This window comes from Argentina silus, assembly GCF_951799395.1.
Source record: "Argentina silus genome assembly, chromosome: 7".
NCBI lineage: Eukaryota > Metazoa > Chordata > Actinopteri > Argentiniformes > Argentinidae > Argentina > Argentina silus.
This window is the reverse complement of record NC_139661.1, coordinates 4,990,784-5,010,589: the sequence shown is the minus strand read 5'-3', so window position 1 is coordinate 5,010,589 and position 19,806 is coordinate 4,990,784. Positions and strand designations below refer to the sequence as shown.

The window sequence follows — 19,806 nt, the reverse complement described above, 5'->3', positions numbered from 1 at the left end:
ATTTTACTTATTTAAAATGCTCACTTCCAGTCATGTTATTTGTTGAGTTAAAAATGAAAAAAGGTAAATCGCTTAAATCCCCAAATCAGATAAATGACCCCACTATATCATCCTTCCTCCCTTTGGACCATAAATATTACATTTCACAGAGCGATGCTCTCTCTAAGACAGAGTGTGCAGCAGTGAAGTAAATTTTTGTTAACACTGTTTTGACACTTCTCACCGTAATACACCCTCTCCCCAGGTGTAAAGAGAGAGAGAGAGAGAGAGAGAGGGAGAGAGAGAGAGAGAGAGAGAGAGAGGGAGGGAAAGGGAGAGAGAGAAAGAGAAAGAGAGAAAAAAAAAGAGAGAGAGAGAGAGAGAGGGAGGGAGAGAGAGAGGGAGAGAGAGAGAGGGAGGGAGAGAAGTGTCAAAGAAAAAGAGATAGCAAAGACCTGCTGTCCAAGCTAAACTGTGCCCTCCATTAACAGTGACAAGTCAGACACAGGGGATAGACAGGCAAACTGACAACCCGTGAAGTTAATTTACTCTGAGCCTCTGTCATACCCTCGCTATAAAAAAACCCTGACACACACACACACACACACACAAACATACACTGACACACACACCCTCCGCACACACACACACACACACACACACACACACTCTCTCTCACTCTCTCCAAGCCCTTCTCCGTGCCCCTCCGTGCCCCTCACCTCCTTCCCGCCCTCCTCCACCATGAACAAGACGTTGGTGCCGTCGGCCACGGTAAAGGTGAAGCGGTCCTTGAGGGAGTTGCTGCCGTCGTGGTTGTAGCTGACACGGTTCTGGTAGATGTCGTCCATGGTGAAGGTGTTGGTCTGCCGGTAGTGCTGGCCGTTGTTGGTCCTCTCGATGGTCCCGTGGCGAGGGGCCTGGACGATGGTGAACGTGATGGACTCCTCCTGAGAAAGACGGGAGAGGGGGACGGAGGCAGAAAAAAAAAGAGGGATGGGAGAGAGAGGGGTAAAGACAGGGAGGAAAGGAGGAGAGAGGGAGAGAGGGATACAAAGAAAGACAGGGATGGGAGAAAAGGGGGAATTGGGAAGGGGGGGGGAGAGAGGGGGGGGAGAGAGTGAGAGAGAAAGAGAGAGAGAGTGAGAGATCATTAGTCACCGTCTCCGCCTCAGATTGGGCACGGTGGCCTAGTTTTTGCCATTCATTTTCCACGTCAAAAGAAGGAGTTGTGTGATAGATCGTTTTCATTAAGAATTTCATCATTTCTACTGTAGTGTAGGCGACGACGTCGCACCCCTATCCACATGCTAATGGAGCGTAATATTTGAATTTTGAATTTCACGACATAACTTAATCAAGAGGCTTGAAGTCAGGTTGCCTTCCTTTACTCTCCTCTGGCCTCTATACCGCCAAGAGTAAAGGTCCAGTCAGGGTTCATTTCCTCTCCATTATTCTATTACCTCAGCTCTGTTTATACATTATATCTTATGAAAGACGCCATCGTCACCTGCCTGAAAAAAAAGACTCAGATGAAGGCTACAGGTGGAAACGCACTGGTTTCAACTGTAAATAAGCATTTTAATCTAGTTCCATTATCCTCTAGCAGTTGCTGAATTTCCTCTTGACTTCATACGATAAGAAACACTTGATATTGCAGCCTTTTTACTTCCTCTCTTTCCTTTCATTTATTTGTTCCTGTGTAGTGCATTGTATTGCATTTGTGTCTGAAATGTGCTATATAAATAAAGATTGCTGAAAAGTGCTGGCGCTCAAAACTCAAAGAGTTTTTCAATTTCAGTTGGACTGCTGGAGGGGTGGATTATGAAGTATATACAGAAAAGAGGTTCTGGAGGGCAACTTGATCCCTTCAAAGATGGTTTATTTGCTGACGCTTTACATGCTTTGATGAAGGAGCTTTCTCCAAAACAAGTCAGCAAATAAAACATCTTTGCCGTCCAGAACCTTTTCATTATATTAATAAAGATTTATTTGATTTGATTTTAAGTATCAATGTTAAACGACCCCTGTTGTTATTGTAGTTCTGTTTGGCGTGCAATATCCCCAGTGAGTCTCATATTGCTCGGGTATGTTGAGTCTCTTTCATAGTGCATATGCAATATTATACACGCACCAAGCCCTTTATTAGGAACACTATACTAATACTGGGTAAGGCCTCCCTTTGCTCTCAAAACAGCCTCAATTCTTTGTGGCATTCATTCCACAAGATATTGGAAACATTCCTTTGAGATTCTGGTCCATGATGACATGATTGCATCACGCAATTCCTGCAGATTTTTCAGGTGCACTTTCAAGCTGTGAATCTCCCGTTCTACCACATCCCAAAGGTGTTCTATTGGATTCAGATCCAGTGACTGGGAAGGCCACTGAAGAACACTGAACTCATTGTCATGTTCATGAAACCAGTTTGAGATGACTTTTGCTTTGTGACATGGTGCATTATCATGCTGGAAGTAGCCATTAGAAGATGGGTAAATTGTGGCCATGAAGGGATGTACATGGTCAGCAACAATACTCAAATAGGCTGTGGCATTCAAGCAATGATTGATTGGTATTAACAGGCCCAAAGTGTGCCAAACCATTCCCCACACCATTACACCACCTCCACCATGAGAAGGTGTACAGGTGTTCCAAATAAAGTGCTCAATGAGTGTATATAGGATATACAGTATAATATATTCTATATAGCACAATATTGTCCCTCCGCCTTTCACTTCATCTAGAGGTAAAACACTGACGCTTGTGTCAAAGAATGATGGCCCACTGTACCCACCTCTGTGTCAGCGTCGGTGGCCTTCAGCTCAAACTCTGTGATGGTCTTCCTCACTCCCTCCTGAACCCTCATCCCAGGGACCTGCAGCAGGGGCAGGGAATCGTCCACAGGTCGGATGGTGACATAGAACGTCTGGGCAACCTGAACACGACACACAGGACAACATTGTCATCATCTCAGGAGAATACACTCACAAAGAGAATAACATACACACACGGCTTCCGGTGACATCTTCAACCTGATGGGAGCTTAAGAGACACGCTCTCGACATGTTGATAAAAAAAACCTATCAACTTTCGAATTCCATCTATTAAAATAGAATAAATCTGAACATGGAAGGGGCCGGAAACTAGGGGAAGACTCAAGAAAAATACACAACTGACAGAGAAATCCTTTAAAAAAAAAAGGTAAAATCCTTGCTAAATTGAAAAAGGATAAAGCTTATATTGCATATCTGCAAAAGTAGAGCATGCAAAACTGAAAAGGGGTGGTTTATAAAGGGGTAATATTTATTCTCTTCCTTGTATAATTCAGGCCATAAAAGAGGAGTAGCTCTATTGATATCAAGTATTGAACACATCAGAAACTAAAGACAAAGAGAGGAGAGATTTATTTTGATAAGAGGGAAAGTTGAAGGTACTTTGGTTACGTTGCTCAATATATAAAACTGACATTAATCTGTATTTGGAGCAAAATGATAATGGGAGGTGTCTCCGTCTGTGCTTTGGGATGCTGGTAAAGCTGTCCTGAGAGGGACAATCATTTCTGTCACTTCTCTGTTAAAAGAACTAAGACAAGAGAAGTTCAACAACCTCCAGAACCGACAGAATTGAAACAGTGACAGAGGGACACTGTAAACCCAAATGTAAAACAAGAAATTAAAAGAATAAAGAATGAAATACTTCTTATACTCAGCGATATCTATACTCTAATACAAAAGAAACCTTCTTAAGCAGAAGGAAAGTGGGAAACAAATGAAATGAAAGTCCTGGCTTACAAATTGCATAAAGAACAAGCAGATAATACGGTTTTCAAAGATAACAAACCTTAAAACAAAGACACTCCACCATAGACTTGAGGAAATACAAAGGAGCTTTGAGATATTTTATAATCATTGATATACACAACCACAAACAGACAATGATGAGTTTCGAAACTCCTTAAATGTGTTTGTACTGTTACGGAGGAACAGAATGATAAATTCATTTCTGAAATAACTATGGACGAAATGCAGACAGGTTTTAATAGATTAAAAAAAAAATCCCCAGGTGCAGACGAATTCCCTTCAGAATGGTATAAAACATTTAAGAGACAACTTGATCCCATTCGACTAGCAGTATGCAACTGGGCAATGCAGAAGGGGGAATTATGGATGGAGGCTATTATTTCAGTCATACCAAAAGAAGGGAAAGATAGATTGGATTGTGGGGTTTATAGACCTACATCCATCCTGAATATAGATTATACAGTAGATTGTACACCTCCATTATTGCATAGAAAATAGAGGTGATCCTACCAGAATGTATTCCTTTGGACCAAACAAGGTTTATCAGAGAAAGGCAGACTCAAGACAATATCAGACATTCATTACATCATGAGATATATACAGAAAAACAACCAAGAGGCAGTTCTTCTGGGGTTCAATGCTTTTGACTGGGTTTCCTTTACAAGGTTCTAAGCAGGTTTGGGCATTGACTTAATTAGAGCAATTCAGGCAGTATACAATAGGCCAACAGCTAGAACCAAAGTCAATGGTGAACTCTCAAATACAATTACATTACAATGTGGTGTGTGCCAAGGTTGTTCGATTTCCACCCTGATTTTTGCTCTAGTTTATTGAACCCCTGGGTCAGCTAACCAGGCAAAATGACAACATCAAAGGCATGAAGATGACAGGAGGAGAACTGAAGTCGGTGCCATCTATTGATGTATTTGAATCTCTCTCAGGGTTTAAATAGAATGTACAAAAAACTCATGTTAAAACTCATGTGCCCTCGGAAAGTATTCAGAACTCTTCACTTTTTCCACATTTTGTTGTGTTATAGACTCAATTTAAAATGGGTTAAATTAAAAGAATTTGCCATCAATCCCCACACAATACCCCAGAATGACAAAGCGATACAGAAATACCTCATGTACATCAGTATTCAGACCCTTTTCTGTGACACTCTTAAAATTAGCTAAAATGCAAACATGTCATCAACAAATCACTCAATAAGTTGAATGCAAGGATCTTAATGCAAGGATAATAGTTAACGTAATTTTGGAATTAATATCTTTGTTTTTATAGGGTCTCTGATTTGTATAAAAATCAATTACACACTGCAGATTAGGATGTCACTACCAACTCAGCAAATTTTATAATTTTCTCTTGATCCTGACAAACTCCCCAGTCCCTGCCAGTGACAAACATACCCATAACTTGATGCAGCTACCACTATTCTTCACACGGGAGATGGTGTAGAAACTGCATTGCATGTGCTGGATTTGCACCAAACTTAATGCTTTGTAGTAAAAACCAAATAAACACATTTCCAGCCACTTTCTTTGCTGTATCACTTGAATTCATTGTTGCAAACACAATTATGGATATGAGATAGATTATTTTCCATTAAGGGATTCTTTTTGGCCACTTGGTTATAGACCAATTTTGCAGAGTGACTGAGATGATGTTGTCCCATCGACTGTGCTTTTTCCTCTCCACCATTAGACTTTGTAGATTTTTGTTTCTCAGGCCTCAGGGTTGCATTCCTGAGCAGTTTTGTTCCTCTCCATTTGCTCAGTTTGTAATGACAACTTGATCCCAGAGTTTGTAATTGATTCCTATGCAAATCAGAGACCCTATAAAAACAAAGATATTAATTCCAAAATTACATAAACTATTGTTTTATATTATATTAACTTTATATTACCTTGCATTAAGATGGACTCAATTCAACTTACTGAGTGATTTGTTGAAGACATTTTTGCATTTTAGCTAAGGGTAATAGCAAAGGGTCTGAATACTTATGTACATGAGGTATTTTTGTATTTCAATTTTAATACATTTACTGAAATTTCTAAAAACCTGTTTTCACTTTGTCATTCTGGGGTATTTTGTGTGGATTGATGCCAAATTCTTTTCATTTAATCCATTTTAAACTGAGTCTATAACACAACAAAATGTGGAAAAAGTGAAGGGGTCTGAATACTTTCCGAAAGCACTGTAACTTTAAATGATCTCCCCCCTAATGAGCTCAGAGAAAATTACCGACTTGACTGGGATGCAGAATATATGAAGTATCTTGTATTCAAAATCAAAGCAGACATTAAAAAATAGAACTTCATCCCTTTCTGAGTTCTAGGATAGAATCTGTTAGAACGGATGAACACACTGCGAAGATTATTATACTTTTTCAGACTCTGCCAATGGAGGTGCCCATACAGCAGTTTACCGAGTTGGACATACTCCTGTCGAGATTCATATGGCAATGGAAGAAACCTACTGTAGAATCAGATTTAAAACATTGCAGTTCCCAGAAGACATGGGAGGGATGGCTTTACCATGTCTAAAATACTCTTACTATGCAGCCCAGATAAGGCCGCTTGTCTGCTGGTGCAACCCAAACTATGAAGCTAGAAGGAAATTCCAATCCAAGCAATGATTGCTGATGACAGATTGATAGGATACCTTTCAGATAGGGATAATCCATGGATTACCTAGCCCTGAAGAGATGGAATGAAATCACAAAACTTGAAAGTAGCTGGGAAATGTCTTAGTGGTGTGCTTATGACTCAGACTTCTTACCTAATTATGTTGGACAACAGGTTTAGATACTGGGCCACAAGCCTACTGCGAGGCCTCACAGCCTACTGCACCCACATGCCAAAGGGGGCGCTACAGAGCTTCGAAGAGCTAAAAGATGAATATGGCTTGGAGGGCCAAGACTTTTATAAATATCTCCTAAACCAGTTTATGAAAAATGATATGGAGATCATGGAAAATGATAAAATAAAAGTCTTCCTGGCAGCCTATAAATCAGAATCATGCCGTAAAACTATTTCTACATTATATACGAGTATTTCAAAAATCCAAACCTGACCCACAGCATACATTACGGAGAAATGGGAAACGGAAGGCAACCTGACTTTTTCTGAGGAGGTGGGAAATGTGTGCCAGTACCATTAAAAGATGATAAATTCTCTGAGTTGGAGACAGAGTTTCGATGGAAAAATGTTCTGCGCTACTTCATCACTTCTCTTCAGAAAATACATCATTTGTAGGGTCAGACTGTGTGGCTTTGTGAATGCAAACCATATTCCACGTATTCTGGGACTGCCCTGTAACAGTACCTTACTGGCAAAAAGCACCTAGATTCATGGAAACCATTGAAGTCGATATCCCTTTTAAGTTTGAAGTGATGTATCTAGGCAATATTAACATTGATCTAATGGATAATACATACAAATACATGATTGGCATGCTTCTCGTCGCAAGGAAGAAAGCATGGACACTGAAATAGTTGGAGGCTTTTAAAGTTGGATTTATGCAATGGAGAAGCTGACTTTCTCTTTGAGACTATTAAGAGATAAATTACTTTTCATCTAATCAACAAACCTGAGTATCTGGGTATACTGTGTGTTCCAATAGTCAGCAACTCAACTGTGTGTGTTCTTTACATTTGACTGTGAATTAAAAATATAACGCTTTGGATTTTGGAATGATGAGATCAGCAACTGGAGTAGTAGTAGTGATCCTACTATAAGAACAGGTCAATGCATAATCTAAAAAAGGGGACATTTTATATATAAGGTCATGACCTTCCCTCAAACGCATTAGAATAGAAAATGAGATCTGCAACCTTGGCAAATGAGAGTCAGCGAAACACACAGGAAGCACAGCATCCCAGGAGAATCCCATTCGGGGTATGATGTGGATGTAAAAATAGAATGGACAATAGGATAGGATACTTTATAGACAACAAGGTTGACGGACATTGAAGGAATCCCATGCAAGAATACATCCCGCTCTGCAGTGAATGAACAGAAAACAACCTTGTAGGAATTCAATAAACACCCTTGTAGGTGTTCAGTAAACCCCCTTTCAATAAACTTTCCAACTCGTTTCAGTTGAAACTGAAGAAAAAACTCCATGCAACACTGCTTACTTGCAAAAGTCACTGACACAACCCTGCTGTCACCATTTACACTCTGAAGGTCTCTTGACCCAAGCGTCAGTGAGCATTAAACGTGGCGACTTTTGCAAGTAAGCAGTGTTGCATTCGTTTTACTCTGTTTGCACCTGCAGTGACAACATCACATGTGCAGATACTTTCCTTATTCGACTCTTTCCAGTTAAAATAAGACATAAAAACCAGGTAATGGGCACCACAATGTCAGTGACCCACACTGTACAGTACAATTTGCCAAATTATCATAGGCTGCTATCCGCAATCCAGGATGGCGCGGGTTAAAACCAACTGAACAGACCAACAGTTCCACATCAAGAACCACCACAGTGCCACACACAAACACAAAAAAGCTCACACTGCGGTCGGCCAATCTTGAAGGCTGCCTGACCTTTTTCACATCGCGTTTACTCAAGCACTTCTGCTTCTGACTCGTCTGCATTAGAAAGGCACATTTATACGCAGCGTGAGGGGGGTGCCCTTCCCTCCAACCGACCGCTCTGTCTCATCCCCGCCCCGGACCCCCTCCTGGCGCTGCCTGCTACAGATTACACACACACACTTACACACACAGACACACACACACACACACACACACACGCACGCACACACACACACACACAGACACAGACACAGACACACACACACACACACACACACACACACACACACACACACACACACACACACACACTTCAATCTTGGACCCCCTCCCGGTGTTGCAACAGCCCCAACAGTACATTGTGCTAACCGACCCCCCCCCCCCCCCCAAATCACCGCCCTCTCTCCTACCTCGTTAGCCCCGTCAGAAACAGTGAAGGAGAAGTCGTCTGTGTGCTTCTCTTCTTCGCTGGTGTGGACGTACTGCACACTGCGGGACGCCAAGTCGGCCTGGGTGAAAGTACTAATGCGGGTTCCTGGGGTGAGAGAGAGAGAGAGAGAGACAGGTTGGAGAAGTAAGCATCAACAGCAGAATCAGCGTTAGTTGAGTAAACCCTTATTGAAAGTAAATGGTGGTATGTTTGCATGGGTGTTATTTTCGGATTCACGAATGTCGTCTTTGTGAATAACATGTATTCTATATGGGGCAGTTTCCCGGACACAGATTAAGTCTAGTCCTGGACTAAATCACACTTTCAATGGAGATTCTTTATAGACAATTATGTTTAAGTCTTGGACTAGTCTTAATCTAGGTCCAGGAAACTAGATGTGTCTGGGAAACCAGATGTGTTGGAGTTAATCTGCAGTGGGACAATTTCACTCCAATGTAATCGTAATCTGCACCAGGATACCAGCACTCATTTTTAAGGTATGCTATATGGCCTCTTTCTCTCTGCTCTCTTTGATCATGCACATTTATCTCTAGTTATCTCCTTGCTAGCTAGCTGATGCTACCTCCACCCAACCACCCCACAGAAACCCCCCCCCCCCCCCCCCACCCCAGGCACTGCCTAGCTGTGTGTGTGTTCACTGGGAATGACAGGCTAGGTATTAGCCTTTGTGTAATTAGCTGCAGCCCCCTGAGGTAAAGAAGCAATGTGGGGAGATTGTAGAAGAGGGTTAGCGCTACAGTACTACCAGGGGAGGTTGGTGGAGGTAGAAACAATCTGGACGTGCTCATTGTAATGCATGGAATGGAATGAGGAATGGTATCAAACAGACGTGTGTTCCATACCCCTCCTCATTCCATACCAAACATTACAATGAGACAATTCTCTCTGATTTCTGCCTCCACCGACCTCCACTCATTATTTATGTATGCATATATGTATGTAACTATGTATGTCGTTTCTCCTAGCTTTGGTCCCATTGGATCTTATCCCCCCATCCTCCCACACACACACACACAATAAAAAACATTATTTTATCAAAGCTGTCATTTCTGATTTCCCTTTCGTGAAAACCCAAGACTAAACATCTAAGGGTACATGATGGGAAAATAAAATTGATTTTTATTTTTTTGTGAAAGTAATAGTACCTCACGGGTAGTAACATTTTACACTGCAGAATAAAATGTGATTTGCTTAATTTGTGTATTTCAGGTCTATTATATTCGGTCTCCGCTGAGAGTATTTCAATACTCAAATCAAGGCTATGGCTCTGAGCTGACTGTTTCTCACTGAGGGGCCTGCTAACAAGCCTTGAGGGGGCAGCTGCAGAAGGAGCTTAGTGGATGGGAGGAGAGAGGCACTGGAGCGCGTCTCATTACACCATGTTTGATTGAGGCAGGTGTAAACTCTGTGTGTGTGTGTATACTTGTGTATTTATTATTTGTGTGTGCTTGTGTTTGCATGAGTGATTAAGTCTCTACAGTCTCTACACTGTGTGGGTGTGTGTGTGTGTGCGCGTGCATGCATGCATGCATGTGTCCATTCTATCATGTGTATAGGTCTATGTGTGCGTATGTGTATGTGTGTATATGCGTGTGCATCCATGCGTGTGTCCATTCTATCATGTGTATAGGTCTATGTGTGTGTATGTGTATGTGTGTATATGCGTGTGCATCCATGCGTGTGTCCATTCTATCATGTGCATAGTTCTGTGTATGTGTGTGTGTGTGTGTGTGTGTGTGTGTGTATGTGTGTATATGTGTGTGCATGCATGCGTGTGTCCATTCTATCATGTGCATAGTTCTGTGTATGTGTGTGTGTGTGTGTGTGTGTGTGTGTGTGTGTGTGTGTGTGTGTGTTCATCCGAGTGCCTGTTCTCCCACACCTGGGTTGCCTGCGTGTTCCAGGTGCCCTAGCGTGCTCTGTTTGGTGATGCGGTACACGAGTTCACTGGGCTCGCTGTCCTGGTCGGTGGCTGACAGCTGCACGGTGGTCAGCTTCTTCACAGAGTTCTCATCCAGCACCAATCCCTTATTCACCACCACTGACGGAGGCAGCCTGTCCTCTGAGAGAGGGAGAGGGAGAGGGAGAGAGGGAGAGAGGGAGAGGGAGAGAGAGAGAAGGAGGCAGGAGGGGAAAGAGAGAAAAAGGGGGGTGGGGGGGGTGGCGATATTCAGGGAGGGAGAGAGAAAGAGGGAGAGAGGGAAAAGAAATTGAAAGAAAGTGAAGAGTGGAGACAGAGCGAGAGACAGAGTGAGAGAGACAGAGAGGAGGAGGGAGAAAGGAGATTTAGAGAATCAGGACTCCAGTCAACCGTGAGGCCAGCCAATATTTCAATCAGCGCACACACATCCTGTCTGATCGGAGCGGAGGGGGGAGAGGACACCATACCGAGCACACTGATGTGGAAGGACTGGTCGATCAGTTTGTTCCCCTCTGGGTCCGCCAGGTTAAACTTGAAGGAGAAGCTGCCTCCTTTCTCTCCCTTGTCGTGGCTGTACTCCAGCAACCCTGCAACAAACAAGCAACAGCAAGTCTCACTCAACTCCATGTGAGCCGACCAACGTTTGACTAAATCTGAATTCATTTGGCACGCGCAGAAAGTGAAAACCCTGAGGAAATCAACGGGAGTGTTCATGAATTGAATGCAAAGTGACTAAAAGTCTGTCAGATGAAACCAATTGAAAGTGAGCCAGACCGAGGACAGAGAAAGGAAAGAGAGAGAGAGAGAGAGAGAGAGAGAGAGAGAGAGAGAGAGAGAGAGAAGTGAGAGAGAGACCCTAACCCTAACCCTAACCCAAGAAAGAAAAACAGGTACAATACAGACCTTTGTTGACGTCCTCCTGTGTGAAGCCCTTCACGGGTCCTTTGACAGAGACCTTGTCCTGTCGTCCACCACTCCTGGACAGCTGCAGTCTGCCTACGCTGAGGTCTTTGGTCAGGTGGTACCTCAGCTTCACACTGTCTGAGTCTGCGTCAGTCCCCTTCAGGTTCTGCTCTGTGATCTTAGACGCAGATCCTGAGAGAGAAAACACAGCGTTAAGGGGACACACTACATATCAATAAAACATAATATTCCTAATCTGCCATGCTGACTAAGACTGTGTTAGACAGTGTGTTTTATCAACATGTGTGCCTGTTCTGCTTTTAACCCATCAAATATACAGTAGTTTGTACTACTACAGTACTACTACAGTACTACTCTGAATTATACAGAAATGTAATGCAAACCAGACCTGGGCTCAAAAAGTGTTTGAAATCACTTCAAATGCTTTGCTGTGCTTGATTCAGTTTTCCTGGCGCAATGGAACCAATTGAATAGTCCCAAAAGGACAGTCCCCGCCAGGCAAGCTTAAGCCAATGTTCAAAGTAAGCTATTAGTAGCCAATGTTCAGCCAAGCTCTGAAAATAGTAAAACATCGACACCAGTCTGAAATCTTTCAAACACTGTATGGACCCAGGTCTGATGAAAACCACAAAAAAAAAAAAAAACTGCCCTATTGCGACCAGGCATGTGCTATGGACGATCTCATACAGTACCTGCGGCCAGCTGCAGGCCTCTGTTGATGGTCATTCGGGGTCCTTCGCTCTTCCTCACGTCCATGGTGAACTCCAGACGGCCCGTCTGTGTGTGGGTTCCATCGGTGAGGGAGAAACCCAGCTCGTCGGTGCCCCCGCTGGCCGCGTCAGGCGTGTACACCATCAGCTCGTCCAGTACATCCTGGTAGGTGAAGGTGGAGCCCTGGGAGAGGACCCGGCCCTTCTCCAGGGGCTGCGAGTAGAACTGGCGTCTACGGAGCTTGCCTGAGTAGAATGATGGAATCATAAGAAGAGAACTGAATTTGGATGGATAGAATGTCGAGTTTAAGTACAGTTGAATATGGGATAGATAGGAAAATGCACCACTGAGGTTCATTAAACCATTGTTTCTGTCATAATTCAGACATGACTGAGTTCAATAATACATAAACACATCATTGGAACAATAGGGATAATTCATGGGATAGATTTTGTTTCTTTGACTGACTTCTAGTTCAATTTGGATTAAGCCCAACACTAAAACACGATATATGGGAGGCTGCAGCAAAGGAAGAAAATACTACACAGCCACAAAAACCCTGCCCTGCACAGACCCTGTATCAGTATGTCTTTATCCTTGGCTTAAGGAAGACCTTGAGTCCTGGGCTGGTGTGTGTGCGTGTGCGTGTGCGTGTGTGTGTGAGTGTGTCACACTGACGGATGTGTGTATTGTGTTGGCTGGGCTATGCTGTTGAGCAGGTTGGTGTCTGGCGGGCGGACTGGAGGGGGACTGTAAAAAAAAAAGGATCCTCATAAGGCCTCCATGGTTTTAGTTTTATGACGCGGTGACACTGGCTTTATAGCAAACTTTACGGTACTTTTACTAGCAGGTTGTTATGAAGAATGGGCCATTCCAAGGACCTGACAGTGGAGGGATAGTTAGAGGCCAAAGGAGGAGGGAAAGTGGAGAGAGAAAGACACACAAACAATACCACAAGTATGCTGTTAGAGGTCAATCGTGTTGTGTGTGTGTGTGTGTGTGTGTGTGTGTGTGTGTGTGTGTGTGTGTGTGTGTGTGTGTGTGTGTGTGTGTGTGTGTGTGTGTGTGTGTGTGTGTGTGTGTGTGTGTGTGTGTGTGTGTGTGTGTGTGTGTGTGTGTGTGTGTGTGTGTGTGTGTGCTAGTTCCTCTGTGGCTCAGTTGGCAGTGCATGGCGCTAACAACGCTTAGGTTGTGGGTTTGATTCCTGCTGGGACCATATGTACTGAAATGTATGCACTCACTGCAATGTAAGTCGCTTTGGATAAAAGCGTCAGCAAAATGGCATATATATATACACATATGGCTGCACTGCATAGTGTATGTGTGTGTGTGCCTGGCTGTCCATACCATAGGAGGGTTTCTTGACAACAGTGATGACGATCTCATTCTCCGGAGTGTCCTGGTCCAGTACGTTTAAAGAGGAGTTGGTGATGACCACACCTGAGTTCTCCTCCACCTGGATACTATTCACAGACACGATGGGCACTTTGTCTTCTTTACTCTGCTGCAGAAACACACACACACACACACATGCAAACACACACACACACACACACACACACACATACACACACACTCTGTCAGGATCATCAATTTATCTCAAGGTCTTGGCACACAAAAGTGATTGATTTTTATGGCGGGATTACTTTGTGTGAAAAATACCAGCTCGGTGTGGTTTGTATTTCCACACAAAGTCATCACACCATAAAAATCTATCACTTCAGTCTGAAAGTCAGGTTTGTTTGTTTATTTTGAGGTGTAAAAAGGCAGCTGCATTTTTCCATAGAGACTATTATTATACCATAAGATATTTCTGCTACGACCCCTGTGATCTGAATGCTCCAGATTCTGATGGTGTTTTGTGTGTATTGCACATACTATTTATTCCCCAACAAATCATTGCAGACCTCTCAACAATGCTCAATAAAACCTTTGAAATATTATGAGTAACACCTTGTTACATTTCAAGGTTTTTGCTCAGGCAAAATGGAAACCTCAGGCTGGTTTGTAGTGTGTACACGGGGAGAGAACTGTGCGTACATTTTGTTATTGATAAAAGGTTTTTAGTTTATTTTTATTTACCGAGGTTAGTCTCATTGAGATACAATTTTTTTTTTTTAAGAAAGACCTGGTCCAAGACTGCAGCAGGGGAGAACAGTGTTTCAGACAAACCACAAGCATAGACACTATATACAAACAAATGACAGACATAGGCAAACGTACATTGCAAACGGATGACAGACATAACACACGGCAAATAAGTTCCAAACGTAGACACAACGTTGACAGAACAGTACCTGGATGTCGATGTTGACGTTGAAGGCCTCTGTCTGACTAGAACCGTCGCTGATGTAGAAGCTGAATACATCCTGGTAGTGGTCGACCTTCTGGCCGACGTTCTGCACGTAGAAGATGTGGTCGGACGTCAGGTCGTCCACCGAGAAGGGCACGTCTGGGCTGATGACATGCGCACCGCCCGCTGAGCCCGCTGCCAGACGGAAGCGAGGGAAGACAGGAGAGAGGGGAGAGAGAGGGGAGAGAGAGGGGAGAGAGAGGGGAGAGGGAAGAGGGAAGAGAGGGGATTGTGACTTTGAAATCTCAGACTTCAATGGTGAAGGTTATGATAAATCGGCGACAGTTATTGGTGACAGTTATGATATCTTCAGTATGAGAATGTTCTATGACTACTGTACAGTTTGTGCTGTGTCAGTCTGCTGTCTCTGTATCTGCTCTCTGGAGTGTATGGAAGTATAGAAGTATGGAAGTATGGAACTGTAAATGTCTAGACTGGGTGTTTGTTGGTTTCTTAATGTAATGTATGAGCTGTGGAAATGAATTTCCTCTTCGGAGGACGTTAAAAACTAATCTAATGAATCAAATCTAAAACTCTGAAAGCTGTGGTGCGACTACAGTGTGATCTCGGGAGAAACAACTTTCACAAAACTGTGAAAATACCAGACAAGATGCTCGATGAAATCTCACTGAAGTTGGGACAGAGAACATAGCACGGATACATCTGAGGAAAGCAAGACTGATGACACTACAGTGAAATATGGCAGGCCATCCCATCTGGGAATTCTACCCAGACACGACTCCGGTCTCCGACCACTTCTACAGCTCAATCTCCTATCAGGAGACGAGCAATAGGGTTATGTGTGGTAGAAACTAGTCCTGCTTCTCTCGGCTGCAAAGTTTCTCGTCGTTTGTATGTACTATGCATGTACCTATCAGGGGAGGCTGGTGGAGGTAGGAATCAGAGGACGGAATGCGGAACAGTATCAAACACGTGTTCTATTATTGCAGAGCACCTGTTACAAACGTTGGTTTTGGGGGATGTGGACATTACAGAAACACTTCATGATATGTGTTTGATTGCTATTCCATTCCATGAATTACAATGAGCCTGTCCTCCCCCAGCCTCCCCCGGTACCTATATGGATGTGTATGGTGCATGCATGTGTGTAGGAGTGCTTCTCTAGGCTTCTTTCCTTGTAACAAGCAACGTTTCACCATTATTGTATGTGTGCACAGTATATGTACGTATGTGTGGTGCATGTCTGGGGGCATGTGCAGAACCAATACATTTACATGACTTTACCTACCACAAGCTTTACATCATTCCAATCACTTTACTCACACAACGACATATATGAATGTATTTTGCAGTGTGGTTTCCCCGGTTGACCCTGGGAGCCCTCCCCTTTGACCTCACCTCTCTTTGTATTCTCAATGAAGCCATATTTGGGGGGGCTGATCAACCAAACCAGCAGGTCCTTCTTGGGTGTGTCCAGATCAGATACAATGATGTGATTCGTGGACAGCTGGACTCTGCCACCTTCCTGGACCTAGGATTGTGCAGCATAGAAACGACAGATGGCAATTACAATCTCGGTACTGTACTGTACATCTTCTGACACAAATGGATTGAGATACCTTTTATGAGTAGAATAATTGCCTTCAGACCTTGATTGGAAATCAGTGTTATTGTATATTTCTCCCACTAACAGTTAGACTTAAGATTTGAGTTAGGGGACCATGATCCTAGATGTATAACCCTATTAGCTGTCGGCTCATTTCTAAAGCAGGTCGACATTTAGATGGCCACAAAGGTCAATATGACCTGGGGCTAGATACACGTCTACTATGGATATACTGTAGATAGACTACATGAACTTACTCTGACACTGTCACATCACACATGATGAGCCATAACCATGTGTTGGTAATGAGTTTCTATTATGGGGACCATACAACTGGTATTTCTATAAGAAACTCATACACATGAGCGTTGCATCAGCCGTGTTGCATTATTGTTGCTTCATCAGCCATGTATACAGTATGTGTCTCTCTGTTACATAGCAACTGTCCAAAACAACGGCAACAGCTAACTACTGACACTGACGGGGGCACATAGGGGTGATTAGTGTGAGTGTGTGTGTGTGTGTGTGTGTGCACGTGGTCCTCCTTACCTTGATGCCACTGCGGACCGTGACCACCGGTGGCTGCCTCTGCATGGAAGTGATGGTGATGGTGCACATCTGGTTGTCAAGGCGATTGTTCTCTCCATCATAAACAATGAAGTGGAAGATATCGGTGACTGGCTGGTTTGACGTCTCAAAGGAAGTGATGTACCTGTTATAACAATGAGGAAGTGTGTGGATGTCAGAAAAACTGCTTTTGCCACAACTTACAAGCACAATGAAATCATCTCACATTGTATTCATGAAACAGGTGGGAGAGACTAGATATAAGTGGAGGATTAGGGTTATACCAACACAATATAAAAGACCAAGTGCTTTAAGACCTGGTGAAAACACTATTCAAATATATAATCTTTTTTGAATACTCTATTGAAAAGAGAAACGGTTGAGGCGGGATGTTTTCCAACACCAAATGCTGCCAAGCAAAACTAATACAGGTGATTTAAATATTGCCCAAGAGAATCTTTTTCACAATATTAGCCTAGCCGCTAATAACACCAAAGCTAATCAGTAGCACATTATGGAAATTAAGCAGTGAAGTGTGTTAATATTTGGATTTCATTTCAACACCTCTCGGAGGAGTGCTATATCTCACATGTGGAATACTTAGTGTAAGCTAATTAGACATGCTAATGCACTAACCTATTGTGGGTATCCTGAATAATGTGACTGTAAAAACACACCAAATCATTTCCTACTGTTGTTAATTGATGAATAGGGTTTTCGCTGTAGGATTTAGGAGTAGCAACACATGTTTTATGATGGCCGCAGTCTCATAAATGAAGGAGAGAAGCCATTACTTTCTCAAAAAGCCATTTCAAAAAACCTCTTGGCTCGCTCGTTATTGCCAACAAGAATTGGTTCTCAATTAACTCATCTAGACAAATCATCCGAATAAAACAGATACTGCATCCACAAGGCGGAATAAACAAGACACTCACAGAAGCAACCGGAGTCACGACAGAGAAGTTGGAGAGGGATAAACAGCATATCTAGGGTAATTCTTCTTCAGTGAAACACTGAAAACTTTGGGGTGCATCTCTCTGTATTTCCTTTCTTACATCTATACACTGACCTGAGAGGGACAGGATTGGGTAACTCAATTTTGAGGTTATAACAGAGGTGGTTCTCAACCCGTCTGGTTCTCCCAGATTAGTGAGAATCAAAGAAAGGAAAAGCGACAAGGAGTATGAGCCCTATCATATTGATAAACTCTTTGGGGATATGTTATTTTTTTACATTGTCCTTTCCAACCCTGTTTCAGCAACGATGGTGGATACATCCACCAGCCCAGTTTAGCTCGGCTCAGCTCTGGAGTGCGAATTAGTAGTTTAGGGATGACTCTACCTGATCCTGTGGCGGTTGATGTCGTCCATAGTGAAGGCGGAGTACTCAGTCAGCTCCTCGTGGTCTGAATCAGACTTGGTTCGGGTCAGGATTCCATACATGGGCACCGACACCAGTTGGATACGGATCTTCTCATCTGGAGAGTTGTTGTCCTGCAATGGAATATCACATCACATTTCTTAAAAAGAGCCATTTCTTCTTATCTTTTTGACTACATAATGTAGACACTGGTACATGTATGACATCACAGTTTTCACATATGTAGACACTGGTATGGTGCAGGAGATAATGAATATAATGTTTAAAAGTGGTGAAGTGCCCCTTTAATGTGTCATTGGTTGAACTGTGTGAGCAATTCTTATCTCATCATCTCTCTAAAACATGATAAATATGCTAATTTAGCATAACATACTGTATAGGTAGGTGTACAGCAACTGTAATGACCACCATAACTCTATTTTTTGACATTTAAGTCAACCCCTATAATTCTCATACACAATATATGAAATTCAACATTTGTTTGGATTCAGTTAATTAATCTGTAGAAAGAGGATAAGTGTTAGATCTCCCTTTAGCAGATCATAGGCTGCACAAGCATGGCTCATACCCTTGTACATGAACTTACACAACGGAGCACTGATGAAAGAGATTTAATGACTCTTCAAGAGATCTAAGACGTCTTTATCATCAGAGAGCATAATCAGCTGCTATGTTTTGGTAAACTAAACCACTTAAATGGTAAAAAGTATCAGATTGTGTTCAGTATGTGAGACCATTGACTCAAACAAGAGATGACAAGTGATTTCAAAAGGAAAACAACATTGAAGACACAAGGAGCAAGAATGACAGTGAGCTGCAGGGAATCGTTATTTTAGATGAAACGAAAATGATGAATTAAAAGAAAATGATGGATCAAATGTGAGTTGCTGAGGAGTGCAGCCTGAAACAGTTGGGTTAATTTGAAACTGAGACAACTTAAAGACATCATAATTATCATTATGACACAATCTACTGTCCATCTACTGCAAAAACCAAACTACCTGAGCATAGCACAATTGTCGCCAATTATGATAGAAGACCACTTTGATTTAGCAGTGCTTTGCATTATCAGTCGACTAGAGGAGGCCCTTAAGGCCCAGCAGAAAATGTGAAAACGTTTGCAAACGTTATATTTTTTTGGGAAAATGCTCCAGAATGCATTAGAGAACACAGAGAAGGACCAAGGAGAAGTGGCTGATAGGGACTGGGAGGAGATGGGGGGAAAAAGAAAAGAGAGAATTGAGAAGCTGTGGGAGAATATGAAGAAGGAGAGTGAGAAGTTGGCACAGGTTAGGCAGGAGGTGGAGAGGAATAAACAGATGGCAGAGAAGGAGAACATGATGATAAAGGGAGAAAAAGAGGGGATGAATAATGAGAAGGAAGAAGAGAAAGATGAAAACGACGAGATGGAGAACGAGGGACTTAAGTCACAGATTGAGAGGCTTGTGGGAAAGAGCGAAGGAGAAGGAGGAGGAAAGAACGGGACAGAAGAACACATGGGCCCAGGACAAGATGGAGCTGGAGTTGGGTTGATCCAGGCTAGGAATAGAGATGATAGTAGATGAGATGAAGAAGAGCAGCGGAGAGGTGGAGAAAAGATGGGTGCTGCAGA

At 42.8% G+C, this 19,806-nt stretch overlaps 1 protein-coding gene across 1 annotated transcript in view; it reads right to left on the bottom strand.

Moving 5' to 3' along the window:
• The window catches only part of fras1 (Fraser extracellular matrix complex subunit 1), a gene marked incomplete at its 5' end in the record, with an annotated part of 133,067 nt that overhangs the window by 17,322 nt on the left and 95,939 nt on the right, over positions 1 to 19,806 (bottom strand). The window contains 12 exon segments of the mRNA XM_083673255.1: positions 699 to 926; positions 2,771 to 2,911; positions 8,731 to 8,855; positions 10,654 to 10,833; positions 11,160 to 11,279; positions 11,596 to 11,787; positions 12,309 to 12,572; positions 13,675 to 13,831; positions 14,625 to 14,815; positions 16,040 to 16,172; positions 16,797 to 16,959; positions 18,156 to 18,307. Coding sequence (XP_083529381.1) covers positions 699 to 926; positions 2,771 to 2,911; positions 8,731 to 8,855; positions 10,654 to 10,833; positions 11,160 to 11,279; positions 11,596 to 11,787; positions 12,309 to 12,572; positions 13,675 to 13,831; positions 14,625 to 14,815; positions 16,040 to 16,172; positions 16,797 to 16,959; positions 18,156 to 18,307 — 2,046 coding nt within the window.